We start from the raw sequence: 17236 nt of genomic DNA, 5'->3' as shown, positions 1-17236 counted from the left end.
TCCTCATCGGATCCCAGGGATTCACTCTCCCATGTCCAGTGTCTGACTGTCGGACTGTCTGCTGGCATGCCCATCGCTTTTCTGGTTTCCCTCAATTTGGTATCGGGATCGGGGATCTGGGGGTCGGTGTCGGGGTCTGGGTCATCCAACCGCTTCAATAGCGATCGACAAAAAACGTTGTCGTAGCTCCTGCCCCCATACGGCACCGGCAGTCAAGTGGCTTCGATTGTTTTCAACGGCAGCCATTTCCACTTTTCAACTTTGTTCACTTCCACTTCTTTGTTTTCGCGAACATTTTCCACGGATCTTTGCCGCCTTATCGTGTGAACGGAGCCTCAATTATATATCGCAGGCATTTCCAGTTCTCCTCCGACTCGGGCATAATAGGCAATTAGCGAATGGAAAATCGAGCCAACACATGTCAAACATGGCAGCTATCACTCACATTTCTTCTCTGTCACCGTCTTATTTTCAGTTTCAGCTTCAGTTACGTTTTTCTCTGCTAATATTGCAGCAATTAAGTCAAAGCTCGATATTTATTGTGTGATAATGAGGCAGCAAATATGGCCCAGGGGAACTACTGGTTGGCTGGCAGAAGCCAAATGCGGCGTGAAGGATGGTCGGTTGTGCCGAGCTACTGGAACCTAATCCCCACTTTTTAGTCTTCAGTCATTTGATCTGACTATACTTAAACTGTGTTCAACCAATACTAGCTTTCTTTCGAATGCATTAACCACTCGATCCGGCGGGATTCGAATCGCACGCCCAAAATGGACTGAACGAAACGGATACAAAAATTTCGTTTGTTTTTCTCGCTCACTCTCCATATGATTTTCTGTTAAAGAGAACGAGAAAGCAAAACACCAACTTTCTGTGATTCGGGATAATCCGAATTCGACTGAAGGAAGAATTCGTTTTGGTCGAAAGAAGAATTCAAGAGGTATGAGTATGGCCGTGATTTTATGAACTAAACCTCAGCTAACTATTTGGCCACAACCGTTCCAAGCAGCGTCCAACTTCAACCAATATACACAGCAAACACTTTCATTGAGACATTGAGTCCATTGAGACATTTAGCAGAGACATCCTCTCCTATGCACACCTCCAAGACACTGCCTGTCTACCTTTTCAGTTGGTTCTCATTGGTGCAAACTTGTTTGCAGACTGCAGGGCATTCATCCTGTCCAATCGACCTACATGACTGGCAAATTTCCCCTAATTGATCAATCAATGCAGACTGACAGTCACAAGCCACTGGTCTCTGACGCCGATGTCCGAGCCAGACCACAACCCAACGGCTCTTGACGACTGTCTGTTGACTGTTTGTTGTCTGTTTACTGAGGTGAAAGACCTCGGAAATGACAGAGAAAGATGTTTATGTTGATGTTCAAAGCTTTGTTTATTCGTCTAATGGGGGGCACCAGTCTTCTGTTAGTGTTTCTTCTGGAAGTCCTTCCAAATGGGAGTTTTTAGAGGTTCCTTACGGTTGAAATTGACCTCTGGAATGTGCTTCGAGTTACCAGCAGTGGGTGTTTTCAGAGGTTGCTTAATGTTGAAATTGGCCTCTGGAATGTGTTTCGAGTTACTGGCAGCCGGCTTGGGAAAATCCCAACACGAGGGCTTGCTCTCGTCCTTCGTGGCCTGGCCACTGGTGTTAATGGGTCTGGAGTGGCTGCGGGACGGCTGGGGATTCGAAGCCAGGCCCCGACTGGTACTGGGAATGGAGTCAGTGTCCACGTTCGGCACAGTCTTCTTACGAACGCCATCGTGCTTGGGATAGATCCTGACATCGCCACATGGGGCCCTGTATCTGCCTTTATATGCGCCCTTAGCCAGCTTGCCACGGTTGCTAGTACCCTTGAAGGCCTTCTGTTGGACACATTCGCGTCTCATGCCCTCAATTATTATATTGGGATCGGGGCGCATCGGCGAATGTGGTGGGACCATCTTAACATCCGTCAAGTGCTTGTCGAGCAGCTCTGTCTCATCATCGTTGAGCTGTTGCGGATCGAGCGACTTGAGGAAGAGCGTGGGATTGCCAACACTGTAGATAATGTACTTGTCCTTGTTGGACGGTGTATTGGTTAGCCCCTCCCTAAGGGAATCCATATCGAAAGACCACGGATCGGACTGATCCTTTGGCAGCCTCTTGCGGCGAGGGTCCATGCCCAGTGTGGATGAACTTACAGTCCCAATATCGATTAGGTCCACTTCATCGCTTGACTCGGAAGTATTCATTTCCATTGCAACAGCAGCAACGTTATTTTATAAAATTTTGAAATTTTCCAACGTATCCAAAGAGATATGTGATTCGAATGGAGAGAACCCAATTTGATTGATGATTTCTAGGTCATGAACGACATGATAAAATATATTGGGATATATGTACATATGGCAACTGGCAAAAACTAATGCACGTCTGGTTCTATTGCTATACGGATGGTATCATGAATTACTCATTCGCATATATATACATATATAATATAAAAACAGCCACAGGACATTTCCCTGAATTTCCAAGGTCTATTTCCAGTACTGCTCAGATATTCGAGACATTCATATTCAAGATTCGCTGGATAACCCAACTGCAGCTCACCTGAAATGGTGGACATAGTGCGATTGTGATTGCCCCGCACTAGTTCAGATGGCCGCAGACTCGGCTCCTCGATCACCTCCAGGCCAGAGTCGGAGTCAGCGGCTTCGCTGGCAGCATTCGCATTGCCACCGACAATGGGACCAGGAGCTGGCACTGCAACGCTGCCACTGCCACTGCCACTGCCACTGCCACTGCCAGTAGTGGAGACCGGGGAGCTTACTCCGTACACATTCTTCTTGTAGATGCTGCTGTTGCTGCTGCTGATATTGTTGCTCGGTTGCTCGGCATTCAAGTTGTTGCGCTGCTGCTGCTGAGTCGGAGCTCGCAGCGGTGGTGGCAGAGGCGGTGGCGGAGGTCCACTTACTGGATAAAGGATAAGAAATGGGATTTATTAAACCTTGCAATGGTAGCTTAATAATTATGCGATCTAGGTATCAAGTATAAATCAGTCTACCAAATCTATAGGTGGGTATCATAAGACTGTGCACACAGAATGTTGTTGCTATCCGGAAGGAGTTTCCACCTAAATTCTAGCCCGATCTACTGCAAAAGTATCTTGTGTGAACTAACCCAAAGCCACGTTCTGCATGGGGGGAGCCGAGGATACCCGCTTCAGGTTCCTGCCGCCCAGGTTATTGTTGCTGTTGTTCTGATGGTTGTTGCTGTTGCTGCCGCTTCCGTTGCCGTTGCCAGTGCCATTCTGGGCAATATTGGGGCTGCTGCTGCCGAGCATCGCTGGCATGGAGGCATCCACCAGATTGTTGCGGATCATGGAGTTCTTGTGGGTCTGTTTGGTGCGTTCGGCCACATCCTCCGGCGGACAGACGCTCTCGTAGGTGTCGCTCTTGATGCCGCCATTGAGCAGCTGGTTCTTGAGATTCACGTTCTTTGAGCTGTAGTTGTCCTTCAGCGAGGACTCGTATTTGCTGCTGTGCAGGCCGATGATTGAATGCGATTTGTTGCGATTGAGCACACTGTTGTTGTTGTTGTTGCTTATGTTGTTGGTACTGCTGTTGTTGTTGTTGCTGCTAGAGTTGCTGTTGTTCCGCTTGTTGTTCAAGTGCTACAAAATAATGAAATATAATTGGTCAATTGGGAGGTGTTACGGGATTTTGTTGACGGGATATACGCACATGGTTGCTGTACTGCAGGACAATGTCCGTGCTGCGTGTGGAGCTGGCGCTGGCCGAACGGGAATGGGAGCCACTGTCCCTCGACCGAGATCGTCCCACATTGTATTTATGCTGCTGTTGCTGTTGTTGCTGCTGTTGCAGCTGATGTTGCTGCTGCTGTTGTTGTTGCTGTTGTTGTTGCTGCTGCTGCTGTTGCTGCTGCTGCAGCTGTATCTGGTGCTGCTGCTGGTGCTGGTGCTGCTTGCGCGACTCTTCCCGCACCAGATAGATGTCCTCGTAATCGTGATCCCCGCCACCATTCTGATTGCCATTGCTGGCAATGTTCTTGTGCTGTTTGTAGTTGTTGTTGTTCTTGGCGCCACTGCTGTTGCCGTTGCCATTGCCGTTGCCGTTGCTGATGTTGCTATTGCTGCTGCTGCCATGCCGGTTGAAGCTCTGGCTGCGCATCTGCTGATGATGGTGATTGCTGCTCTTCGGCGAATTGAAGCTGGACGAGATGGAGACGGACTCGTCGGAGCCGCTGCCAGCACCGCTGGAGCTGGAGTGGACATCCGCCTGGATGGTCATTGCATTGCCAGCCTTCGACTGCATTATCTGCTGCTGATGATGGTGGCTGTGATGGCTGTGGTGGTTGTTGTGCTGCTTCACGCTGCTGCAGTCCGAGTCCACGAACAGATCTCTCACCCGGTTGTAGATTATGTCCTGGGGGTCGTGCAGAAAGAACGACTCACCCGAGATGCTGCCGTTTGGCGAGGGCGTGGCATACATGCCGCCGTTCCTCATGGGGTTCACGTAGAGTCCATCGTTGGGCAGCAGCGCACCGCCGCCGACCGTGGAGCTGCTTCCGCCCCCGCCTCCATTGCCTCCCATGGAGGAGCTGCCGTTGTAGAGCTTTTCTGAGGAACTTCGCGACTGCTGCGAGTACAAGGCATCGCTGTTCTTTCGCGAGATTCCCATACCGATGCCCATGCCCAGGCCCATGGCCGATCCTCCAGCGCCCCCACTCACTGCCGGCGGATGCAAGTAGAAGGGCTCCACATCGGAGCTCAGTGTGGACGATGACTTGGACTTGATCGTGTTGCTGCGGCTCGTCTGCTTAGAGGAGTTCGAGTTCGAGTTGCAGCTGCTGCTAAAATGTTGCTGCTGTTGATGGTGCTGCTGCTGCTGCTGCTGCTGTTGCTGCTGCTGCTGCTGATGTTGCAGTTGCTGCTGTGTTTTGTGTCGCTGCACGCTGTTCTTGCTGTTGTAGTCCACAGATGTCCCGTGCTGGACCAGCACATTCAGGCACTGCAGGCGATGAGGGAGGTCAGAGAGTTAGCTTGTGGCAGGTAGCAGGTTGCAAGCTCGTACTCACCTCAACCTGCTGGTTCTCGGCCGCATCGTTGATGGGGGACTTGCCATACTTGTCCAGCGACAGCTTGGCTCCGTGATTGAGCAGCCAACGCACCACGGACAGATGACCGCGCGAGGCGGCAAAATGCAGTGGTGTGGCCCCATCGCCATCGCGCAGATTTGGGTCGACTCCTTGGTCTTGAACCTGTGGATTGTTGCAAGGAGAAACGTCAAACAAAAAACCAAATGCATTAGTGATTGATTAGCCACATAAAAGAGTGTCCCTAACTGCCTTCCCCTAGACCGGTACCTCGTTGGGGATCTCAGTGTCCAGTGAGTCTTCGTGTCTGCTCAATTACCAAGATGTTGCATGAGGCACCAAGAAGATGTTTTATGGCGGTGTTTTTCATGGTTTTTCGTGTGAGAGAATTGAGCAGCATTTTACTGTGTCATGCCCAAACAATGTATATTGTTTTGGGTTTTTTGGGACGGACTTGTGCGCGTCGCAATGTCTGAGGGATTGAGAAACAGACAAAGCCGAATGGGCAGTGGACAGCGGTCATAGTTGAAGGATAGCCCACGTATGTACCACGGAGCATCGAATGATAGTTGCAACATGTTGGTTTTTTATAGTCTTTGATGCAACGCATGGGACCGTTTATTCGGTGTCTTCGATTCTTGAAAATAACTCTCTGTTTCTACAGTCCCACATAAAATACCCTGACTTTTATCGTCCTATCCTACATAGATAGACCCAGTATTTGCCCACCTTCTCTTACTTTCCCCCTCACTGCAGTGCCTCACGTACTGAATCACTGTCTGTCAAGTGCTGCACTGACCGTTCAGCCTGCTGTCCACTCAGTGTCTCACTACTCGTTCAGCATCTCATTGTCCTGTTTGATACGATATTTGCTTGTTTGTTCAGTGTCTGTTAACGGCTACTTGGTTGAGTACCTCACTGTCCACTCAGCGTCTCGCTGTCCACGCTCACTGTGTCACTGTCCGTCGAGAGCCTGCCTTTTGGCTGTGTTGTGGAAAGTGGTTATCCACCCGTCGGGTCTTACGGCAAATGAAAACTATTTAGTTCAATTTAGAAAGGTGATTTTCTACTGCCAGCGAGACTTCACCGATGATCTTGAAAAATTCATTCTGGTTCTTGGTGGGAGGGAGCGAGACAGGCAGAGCGGATACAATGCATGGCCCATTGTCAGCGGGTATCTGCAAGATACTCCTGCATGAAGTGTTGCTTTGCATAAGCCAATCTCTACCTCTCTACCTCTCTCTCTCTCGTTTCTTGGTCTCCCCTGACTCTCTCGTCGGACAGATTCTCCAATTGATAAATTGAATAGGCCAGGCGACAAACTAGTCAAGACGCCAGAACCCCGTTACCCCAAACAGGACCGAAAAAAGAGCGGACTACGGACAGCGGACAAAACGAGTTCGCGGCAAAGCCGAGTCGAATGTTCCAATTGACCCCCATTGGCTGCTGCTACAGTTTGCTAACTACATGGCAGCCAAATTTTATGTGTTGCACAGCCACTTGGCCACAGCCAGCTTACCATCCATTTGAGGCAATCCAAGCAGCCCATTTGTGAAGCGGCATGGATCGGTGCCATGCCGTCGCGTGCACGAACATAAAGCGAGCCGCCGGCTTCAAGCACCAGAAACTTGAGCACCTCCAAGTGGCCCTCCTGTGCTGCCAAATAGACGGGCGTGACATCATTGTCCATTTGCGTATTGGCGCTGCAATCGGCAGGGAAAAGCGTGCCACAGAAAAAGAGAAGAAAAAAAACAAACAAAAAAGACAAAAAAGACGTTCATATAAATTGGCATCCAATTAGTCGGCTTAAGAGAGGAAAAATCAAGTGTTTAATGAGCAAAAAGTCTGGCATGATCGCCAGATTTGAGCCTTACAAAAATAGCTAAATCTCCTAAAGTATTCACATGGCAGTCACCAGCCATACACACGGCATTCACATACCATTCAGGCTACAAAAAAAAAAAAAACGCCATCGCAATACAGTGATATCACAACGGGCAACATTATCAGTGTCTTTACGCAAAAGAAGTGGACAGATTGAACTCGGGCTTGCATGGGTTCATCATCTTTCCCCTTCGACGCTCTTCTAGCTGTTCATTTGCCTGCTCTTTCTTTTCTTTTTTGTGGAATATCATTAATCGATCGATCGAAAGCTTTGATACACATATTATGGAATGTGGATCTGTGGTTTTGTGGGAAAAAAAATTTGAAACGGGTCGAAGTCTATACAATTTGTAACAAACTATATCTAATGTATTATTATTACAATAATGATTATTCCGCTCATTCGAAAGTGCTGATTCCTGCTATTAACAAAGAATGAGCCCATTGTCATGCGCTCAAATGGGAAATGAGTATGAGATGGTATGTGCAACTACCTGAACTTCAGACAACACCAGAACCATTGTTCAATCGGCACAGATCCAGATCCAAACCTATTCCTTTGAACAGAAGTAAGGTTTGAATCTGGATCGCACATTACATCTGTACTACTCTTATATGTTTATGATCAATTGGTAATATTTATATTTAGTTTCATTACTCGTATTCTTGGAGGTTTAAGAACATTTGAAAATATTCCTAAAGATTCCATTAAAGGAACATTTGGGTGCCAGGAAAATGTTATTAAGATCTCTTATGAATACCCCCTTCGAACCTCACAACACTGCGGCGATTGTTCTGCTCCTTCCGCCCCACACCGCTTAGCATGGGCGTGGCCTCGTCGTCATCATTGGAGTCGGGCTCATCCTCCACATCCAGACGATCCCTGACAGCCTCCACAGCGGCTTTCCTCTGCTGATGCTGATGCTGGTGCGGATGCTGATGCTGGTGCTTGTGTGCCTCCATCATGAGCTCACTTAGGTCGTGAAGATCACTGGGATTGGGGGTCTCCTGTCCGCGGCTATGGCTGTGGCTGTCCCGTTCCTGATCCTGGCCTCCTGGCTCCGCGGGGCCCTGCTCGATCTCCGAGTTGCTGCTGTGGGTGCTGCTGCTGAGGATGGCGGCCGTTACCTCTGTGGCGATGATCGTGTGGATGTCATTGTTCGATTTGCTCTTCTGTTTACTGCGGCGGTAGGAGGTCAGACTTGTGGTCATGCGGCCCAGCAGGCCCTTCTTAACGTTGATGGTGGAGAAGTAGCTAGAGGGATGGGATTGCAAGGAGGGTTGTATGGATGGCCAGTGTTGGTTGGTAAGGTTCAAGATCAATTTTCGGTGGCAGGGGCTGTGGGCTGGGGTGGTGTGTGTGTGTTCGAGTGTGTGCGATAGTCTCAGTTTGGATTGGATTGATTGCTTGATTGATTGTTTGATTGGTAAAGTGCTTGGTGCTTGTGTTGAATTGGACTTGCAGGAATCTCTTGATCGCTTCATGGCCTTGGCTTACCTACTCAAAAAAACAGTCAACACTTTCGTTTTTGGCACCACTCGTGTCTTGAGGTTTTCTTCTGCCTTGCCTTCTGGTTTTCCGTTTATTTCACTCTGGTTTTCCCAATACCGTTAAACTTAACACTGAATCAAGAGCAAACATAAAAAAATATGAAACTGGTTTAGGAAAAATCACTTGAATATTTAACCGCCGCTAGATGTTTTTCGGTTTTCTTTTCGGTTTCGTGGATTTGCATATCGAGTTTTTCGGTCGGCGTCCTAGATCGTATACAGATTTATCGTATCGTATCGTATCGTATCGTATCCCGGTTTATATGGAACACACTTTACGAGTAGCGCATCTCTCTGCTGAAACCGAAAGTCTGTTTCGGCCCGGCTCTGGATCCGTTGTCTGGCTTCCGATGTGGCTGCTTCGAGATTAAACCCTCGATGCTCGATCTGCTCGACAAACTTCTAGTAAAACACTATTTCTCTGCCGCCTCTGCCGCTGCCTCTCCTCCGATCTGGCACTTATCTTTTTTTTGTATTTTGGTGAAATTAACGCTTAAAAGCGAGAAAAAAAACTGCACTGGGATGAAGATAGAGGTGGAGGTGGACATGGTGGAGGAGGGGAGGGGGCGGTGCACCAGACTGTGTTTCTCTGTGTTACGCCTGACTCCCAGTAGATGCCGCGGGCCGTGTGGCGTCTGCTGCTGCTGCTGTTACCATTTAGCTGGCAACGCGAGCACATCACTGCTTTCCACATGCCACACAGTGGGGCAAGCGTGCAAGCGGTAATTTATGGTATACTGGATATATATCTGTATATTCCCTTCCATACAGGTTTCTTCTTGCCTCGCAATCTTTGTATCTGTTATGTATCTTTTTGAGTTGCTATAATCTATATCCTACCCTATCCTATATCCTATACAAAGCCTTTATTTCCTTATTAATAGTTCTTCCGCTTATATCGGCTAAGGTTTTCATTCTACTATATTCTGCTCCTCCGAACTATCGTTGTTTACTGAACATTCTATTAGTAATGTATTCCACTAGCCCTATAGATGTCTATCATCGCTACCTCCTACTTTTTTATACTAAAAGATACTTTAAAGCTAATACTTGGATATTTGCGCTGCCATCAGGCAACCACCTTCAATCTATCAAGCTTCTCTCATTTGATCTATATCTACTATGTCTCCTTTTGGAAATTATACCTCCCTTCTCATAGCCATTGTCCCACTGTGCTTTCGCCCCTCGCCAATGATGCTGGCGGTGCCAAGCGGAGGCGTCGGAGGAGGCGCGGTGGCGACGATGATGGGTAATGTGCAGATATACATATACTGTACTGTTCACTTAGTCAACTGGCTTACGACTTCATGGGTATTGCACACACACGGCATACCCGAGACCGACACCGGGCACTGTGAGATACACCGCAGACAGAGAGAGGGAGAGAGACAGAGAGAGAGAGAGCGTGGAAGAAGGCGCTTCAAGTGGCTTTCTTCGTCCGACTTCGGACGACTTGTTACATTTTCCAGCTTTTCTCGCTTTAGAAATGAATTGTAAACCAATTAAAGTTGATTTTTCATCTTTATCCCCCCACCCGCCTATACCATGACGTGCTCTCCTCTGTTTCAGCTTCTGTTTGGTTTTTCTTCTGCTGTGGCTTCTTTGGTGAAATAGGTGAAAATACAGTAAGAAATATATATCTATATATATATATTCCCAATTTGATATCTTCTCCTTTCCGCGCTGCTCTGCTCTGCTCTGTTGTTTTTTGTTTTGTGTGTTTTTCTTTTCTAATTGCAATTTAATAATTATTTTTTAATTTATTTAATGTGTCTTGCCATATAGAAAACCAAATTGAAGCCCCGACAAATGAAAGGCGGAATAATTGACGTGCAGACGAAAGCAGGAGGATGGGTATGGGTATGGGGATGGGGATGGGGCGGAGAGGCCTCACACGCACCTCGTTAGATGTGCCAGTTGACAGTTAGATGAATACTCGTTTATGACGCGGCAGCCCCAACATATAGCAGTGTTTAATTGAGCATTTGCGTGCACAAGTGAGGCTGGCTATTGACGATCGCCGCTGCCAATCGCCGATCACTGAGTGAATGCAGAATGAAAGCAACTCGGACTCGGATGACACAAATATACCACTGAGAGATACAGATACAGACACAGACAGAGACAGATAAAGAGCGACAATGAGACAATCTTACAAATCGATTGATAGAAAACTTTAAATGATATTCAGGCATTTGTGGGAACCGACAGCGCCTCAATGTTCTCCCATTTGTGGGTGTCAAGTGATCATTTGATCATTCCAGAACCGTTTGTCCCACCACTGAGTGTAGTTCAAGGCAGTTCAAGGGCATTCAACCGGGTTTTCCAGCATACATTTTCGAGTTTCATTTACGAACTGAGTCTCATCGCATAATCTATTTCAATCTATCTACCTAAATATATGCTGAACCAGCTCCGAATACATTTATTCTTACATCTTTCGATGCATCTTTTTAAATTGTCAAGAGTTCTGTCTGTGTTTCATCTTTTGTGGCTTAAAAAGGGTCTCTTTCGGTCTGAACCATAGAAATAAAAGTAAATATCTAACTATCTGCCTGTCTATCTTTTTCTTTGTCTATAAGGGTATATCTAGTATCTTTCGATACTTAAATTCAATCGAGTAAGGTAGTAGAACTAGTTTAAACATGGCTAGTTGTGGGTAATCTTTCTAGAAAACCATGTCCCATTTCTGATCCATCTTATGATTCTTTCTATCTATTCTATCTATTTCACGGGTATATCCCATGTAATCTTTTACTATTTCCCTCTTTTAATCAATATATCATTCATCTTTCGATCTCTTTTTATACCGAAGCCCTATCAGAGCCTGGCCGATGCAGATCTTTATCGTATTTACAGGTTCATTAGTAGAATTTGCTGTCCATTTAGGTGACTGCCAGTTGCAGTCTCAATATGGATTATTTTGTTGATATTTTATATATTAGATTAGGTTTAGTTTTCCTTCCAGGTTCCACAAGCACAGAGCACTCACAGTATATTTTCGTTGTTGGAATTTTGTATAACTTATTTTTGTTGGCTCACACACAAACACACACTCACACACCACCAAGCCGCGCAAAACAACACAAAAAACGATCACAGTTTTATTGAGACACGGAGTAGTAGGGAGTCCTATCCGATTCGGTTTGTTCTTGGGGCAGTCTTTCGAGGCATCCTCCTCGCTGCCTGGCCAATTGATTATTTGAAACTGAATGGCTGAAAGATGCGGCCGAGGCTACCTTTTCATGGTTGCGGTTACTGGATCTCGAGCTGGCTTCAGCATTGAGCTCAATCTTGTTGCTACTGTTTGATGAGTGTTGTTGCCGATGTTGCCGATGTTGCTGTTGTTGCTGTTGTTGCTGGTGTTTCTGTTGTATCTTGCAGTTCTTTGGTACACTGAAACTGTTAATTAATTCGCGTTCCGATTCGTTAACTGCATTCGAAATACTTTGAAGCGCGAAATTTTGTCGGCTTCTTCTGGCTGACCAGCGCGTTGCAAGCTCTCTGAGGTGGCACTGGCAGGGGCTGCTGGGCAGGAGGCGACTGGCAGGCAAAGGCGCAGGCGGTGGCGTTGGCGGTGGCGGAGGCGTGGCCGCAGCTTTCAGGCCCGAGCTGCTGCATCGAGCATCAGAGTCCGAAGAAGCGAGACGAAACCGTGCCAGATCCCACATTTGGAATCAAAATTCAAATTCATTCTTTGGCCGCATGTTGCTGCCACTGCCACTGCCACAGACACTGCTGCTGCTGCTGCTGCTGCTGCTGCTTGTAACGGTGCGATGCGATGTGGGTAAACGGTAACAGCACCACCAGTGCAGCAGAGCAGAGTCAAGACGGAACGGAACGAAATGAAATGAAAGCACCGTTCGCTTCGACTGGCCAAACGCGAATAGCCAGCGCCAACATCGAGTGGCCAACGCTGGCAGTGCCGCCGCCACTGCCGCTTCCAACGCTGCCCCAACCAGCTCAACCCAAGCTCAGCTGGGGCAGCCATCAGCCACCAGCAGCCGACTCGCCGAGCGGGGCAAACCAGCTTTCTGCCCCAAGAAGCGCTGCCTCGAGCCGCTGCCTCTCCACGCAATATTATCAAATGGTCTACGCCGAAGGCTGGCGTAAGAGTTATCCGGCTGAATAAACAAGCGGATCAGATCAGATCAGTCTTCGTTCTTTTTTATCCATCAGAGCTGTGCTTCATTGCATCAAAATATCCACACACCACATACAATCTATACCACGGACTGGAAATAGTGATCTTTTTTGTAGGGATAATCTGTGCATATCCAGCAAAAAACACAACATAGAACTTACATATAATAATTAGGGTACCACGATATCTACTAGATTACTATTAAAACATATTATTAAAAATATATACAAAAATTATTACAAAAATCTGGATAATGATTTTTTTGAGCCGAACACTCGCCAAAGCCAAACCACTGTCTAGTTCTATGTATCCCAAGCTAGAACTCATCGAGCAGGCCTCGTTCTTTAGCTGCAATCCCTGGCGAAAGGATTCAACAGCATCTCCAGCGTTCAGCATCGTCTTTGCATAAAAAATTATCGAATAGTTTAAGGCGGGGGTTGCTTCGAAAGTTATTGACCATAAAGCGAATAGGTTTCGTGGTGGAAAGTTCTTTAATGGGAATACATTCTCCGAAGAGAGCCAGTGAATTTTATCCACTGGCCAGAACTGATTGAACAGCCCGCATCGCAGCCAGCTTTTGTTGCTTTCTGTGTCGCTGTGTCAGCTGTCATGTCAATTGATCTGGCTCGGCGCGATATAAATATGAATTTCAGCTAGCATCTGACCAGATCGGACCACATCCAGGGTACCAGGAGAGAGGGGAGATGGCAATTGGAAGAGCGGAGAGCACGAGAGAACAGAATGGGAATGGAGTGGAGTGGAGATCAGGCTTTGGCATTGATTCTGATTCCTTGACTGGTCCGAGGTTGCTCCACTTCGATTCGAATGAAAGAAACTTGTTGCAACGGTGCTTTTGTGGTGCACAGTGGTGGTGCCGCCACAGCTCCACCTGCTCACCTGCTCACCGCTCGCCTGCCGACATCCAGTTTGACTCCAATTGAAAATAGCACAAGATAGAACCAAACTTGGCTTCAAAGCCGGCTGGAAGCTGCAACTCGCTTCGCTGGCTTGCCTTGCCTCAGTCATGTGGCCATGTGGCTCCCATTCGGAGCTGGAACAATTAAATGAATCTTCTTTGGACGCGTGCTCTTCGGGGCGATAGGAATTCGGGGTGAATCGAGTAGCCGGGCGGGGATCGTTGGCCCACTTGCTGGATCGCAGAGCACCTTCTGGCACGCCCTCCCCAGCTCCACATCATTCTTTCTTCATTGTTGGATGAGCTAATAAGCTTCAATTAGCGCATTTAATTGACTGTTTGGAGATCTCAAAATGTTCGATGGGGCCAAGATAATCATTTCTCAGCTCAAAATCATTCGGGAAACTAAACTCTGAAGGGGTTTTCCTTATGATAATCAGATCGTTGCTCTATTGAGCATTAAATATAGAAAACTGTTGAAATTATTTTCTAGAAAACGACTGGCATCATTGGAAAACAGTAATCGTAGAACACAGTGACCCATTCTTGAGAGCTTACTATATTTATCCAGCGCAGAGTTTCCTTTCCAATATACAATATAAGTGGAGTGGAAATCTCGCGTTGAAGTAATTGTTTAATCGAAAGATAACTCCATCGAATGGGAGCTTGGACAAATCAAGGAAATAATAAAATACAAATGGGGACTACGACAATCGATCGTCGAGCTCCCCCACCATTTAGCATCGGATATTGGATATTTGATGCTGGATAAAACACATAAAGAACGACAGCAAAGCTTTCACTTCATACGACATTTGGCAGATTTTGGCTGCGATTTGACTTACCAAATATCCACAGATGCTGCCACCAGCAGTTGCACACAATCGAGGCAGCCGCGCGCGGCGGCATAGTGCAGGGCCAGCGCCCCTCCGTTGGGCCTTTCGTTCGCCGAAACATTCCCCGGATGGTGCAGTTGGCTGATGTTGCTCATGTTCATCATCTGGAGGGGTCCTGGTCCTCCGCCCAGGTACGAATCCAGCTGGTGAGCGTGCATTCTGTTCAGATTGCTGTAGTTGATGTTGCCGTTGCCGATGACCTTGTTGTTGCTGTGCAGATTGTTCAACTTCTGGCTTTTAGCGTTGTTGTTGTTGTTGTTGTTGATGCGGTTGTGCTTCAAGTGCAGATTCGAGCTTAGAGCATAGTCGTTTATGGTTCTGGGTAAATGAGAAAAACAATTGGATTATAGTAATATAAATATTAAAGAAGGTGTTTTTTTTAAACTTTTTTTAAGGAGAGTTCCATCAATTTATCGCGAACAATTTTTGTGAGGCCTTATTTATTTCCGAAAATTATATTTGTGCTTTAAATAATAAAGTCTCTTAGAATGGCTATATCGAATCGGCTATAGATGCTGATCCAAACAACGTCTAATTAGTAGAAGCCAAAAGTAAGGCTGTTACACATCTCATCTACATGTGTACTTAATCTTAGTTATAGATTTTTCTCGCAGATATTTTGGCTGATAAAAAAAAATACAAAAAAAGAAAAGGTTTTACATATAAAAACTTGTACAATTGGACATATAAAAGTGCATATGGTAATACAAGAAATTGTATGCAGAAAGTCTTGCCCGATTCGCAGAGTTTTGCAATTTTGTAACCCAGCTCCGAAATCGAATTCTGCTTTTTTGTGGCAAATTTTGGCTTATATCCTTGGATTCCTTTTGATAGTTGACATTTCTTTTACTGAGGAGTTGCTTAATCTTATATTATGTGTGATATTTTTGTACAATTTACTGCTGTTCTCCAATGAATGTCTTAGAGCTGGGGTTTTGCGATGCTGAGAGAGCAATTGTATCGCCCAGAGACCATCATATCGCGGAGAAATTCGCTAATGGCTGCTCAGAATGGTGAAAACAGTAAGAATTATAGTTAAGACCCGCCATATACATATCTACAATCGCTTAGGAAACTAAAGTGATTCAAACGGAAGTGCCTTAAAGCTTTCAAAAAAAGTGTTGCCTACTTTTGCGCATGCGCCTGAAAATAAATTGCAGCCAACTTTGCTGCGAGAAACAAAAGACTTGGGACACGAACTTGCGGGGCAACATGGCAGTATCAGCCATTAATAAACCAGATGATGATCTCTCTTATCTTTTATGTGTGATGAACAATTAAAAAGCTTAAATGTGGAATTTATGGGCCACAATTTCCATTGATTTGAGCCCTGAAGAGTACATTTTCAGGGCAATAAAACAGGAAAATGAACGTCATATCGGTATAATGAAGGTAGGGAGTATGGAAGATGGGACAAATCGTTAAAGTTATTGAATAATTGGTTGCTATCCAACGAAGCACCTAAGCTATGTTACATTTGCATTATTTAAACGATGCAAAAATACAGAAACAGTCCAATTATTTACACTGAAACAGCGGCTTACACTCGGCAAAACAAAATGATTAGATGCTCCTCTTAATTATTTAAGGAAGCACTGGCAATTAACGTTGATGGCATCTCTGTCTGGGGGCTCCTTCGACTGCATTGGCTGACTTCAGTGGGTGCCCTTTTCCAAATCACTAAACCGGGTCAAGTCTACTGCCTCCGCTGGCTCCAGTCGTATTTATGGCATTGCTGACTCACTTGATCGTTTGTCTCCACCTCGTCGTCGTCCCCTGCCGTTTCCGCTGCGGAGCACCAATCATAATGATACTCTCGTAATGATAGCCTGTCCCTGCTCAACGAGAAAAACTGAACACACACGACCGAAAATTAATTGTTAGCAGCGAAGCTGGATAGGGGCTCGAGGCACAAGATACCCCTTGCTTCTGGGCAGCTACATGAATTGAATTTCATAATTGTACATTCTATTTAATAATAATATATTGTATTTATATTCACGCAATGACATTTTTCAGAGACAAACTGCTCCTATATTCGGATATACCTTTCGCTATTTGAGGAAAATGGGAAAAATGCTTTTCCGTTGTTGCTTTGTGTGTGAGTGTTTGTGTTTGCTTTCCCAGTTTGGCGAATGATAAAGAAACAGAAAGCCGAGAAGACGACACTTTCTTCCAGTTTATTGCATCAACGGTAGCAGCAGCAGAAAAATGGAAACGGGCCGGTAGCAGGTGTCAACGAAGCAGGGCGGCAGGTGCCACAAGCCGCCGGCAAAGCCAACAAACACCGGCCATAAACGCCGCACAGAAAAGTGAGGAAAAAGTGAAATAAACTATTTGGCAAGAGCATTGGGGGCCAGTTGGTCAAGCAAACTGGCGAACAGGGTTAGGGAACATCAAGATCTGTTACGAGTCCCACAGATAAGACGAGAGTGCTAAGGGGTCAACATTTGATGCACGCAGCTCGACAGAGGGTCAGAGCAGACTTCTCTTTGGAAAAGACTCCTCTCCTCTGATCTCATCCATGGCAAATGGAAGGAAGTTGTTAGATCAGTTCAATAGCAGAATGCCAAGAGGAGTATATGTTTCACAGTGGAGCAGTTCTAGTTCAAGCGGAGGATAGAGGCTTAGAGATATTTTTGGAGTTTCATCAAGGATTTTTTTATTGCCTGTGGCTGGCAGAAAATACTCAACAAAATTATTTTTAGCAGACCAATATGTGTCTATCATTTCTCCACTCATTA

At 46.2% G+C, this 17236-nt stretch overlaps 1 protein-coding gene across 4 annotated transcripts in view; it reads right to left on the bottom strand.

The window, feature by feature from the left end:
* LOC108163182 (uncharacterized protein DDB_G0283357) overlaps positions 1-17236 on the bottom strand; it is a 36405-nt gene that overhangs the window by 6471 nt on the left and 12698 nt on the right. For 3 of the 4 annotated variants that reach the window (XM_033394857.1, XM_033394868.1, XM_017298322.2), the window contains exons 2-7: positions 14442-14810; positions 6621-6804; positions 5084-5266; positions 3730-5016; positions 3167-3659; positions 2597-2959 (exon numbers count right to left, since the gene is read on the bottom strand). In XM_033394857.1, coding sequence (XP_033250748.1) covers positions 2597-2959; positions 3167-3659; positions 3730-5016; positions 5084-5266; positions 6621-6804; positions 14442-14810 — 2879 coding nt within the window. Of the gene's footprint in view, positions 1-2596; positions 2960-3166; positions 3660-3729; positions 5017-5083; positions 5267-6620; positions 6805-7757; positions 8235-14441; positions 14811-17236 lie in introns of those variants that run through there. The other variant, XM_033394862.1, reaches the window with a different exon arrangement.

Source organism: Drosophila miranda, chromosome XL (genome assembly GCF_003369915.1).
Source record: "Drosophila miranda strain MSH22 chromosome XL, D.miranda_PacBio2.1, whole genome shotgun sequence".
In the NCBI taxonomy this organism is placed as follows: Eukaryota; Metazoa; Arthropoda; class Insecta; order Diptera; family Drosophilidae; genus Drosophila; species Drosophila miranda.
This window is presented reverse-complemented; position numbering and strand designations above follow the sequence as displayed.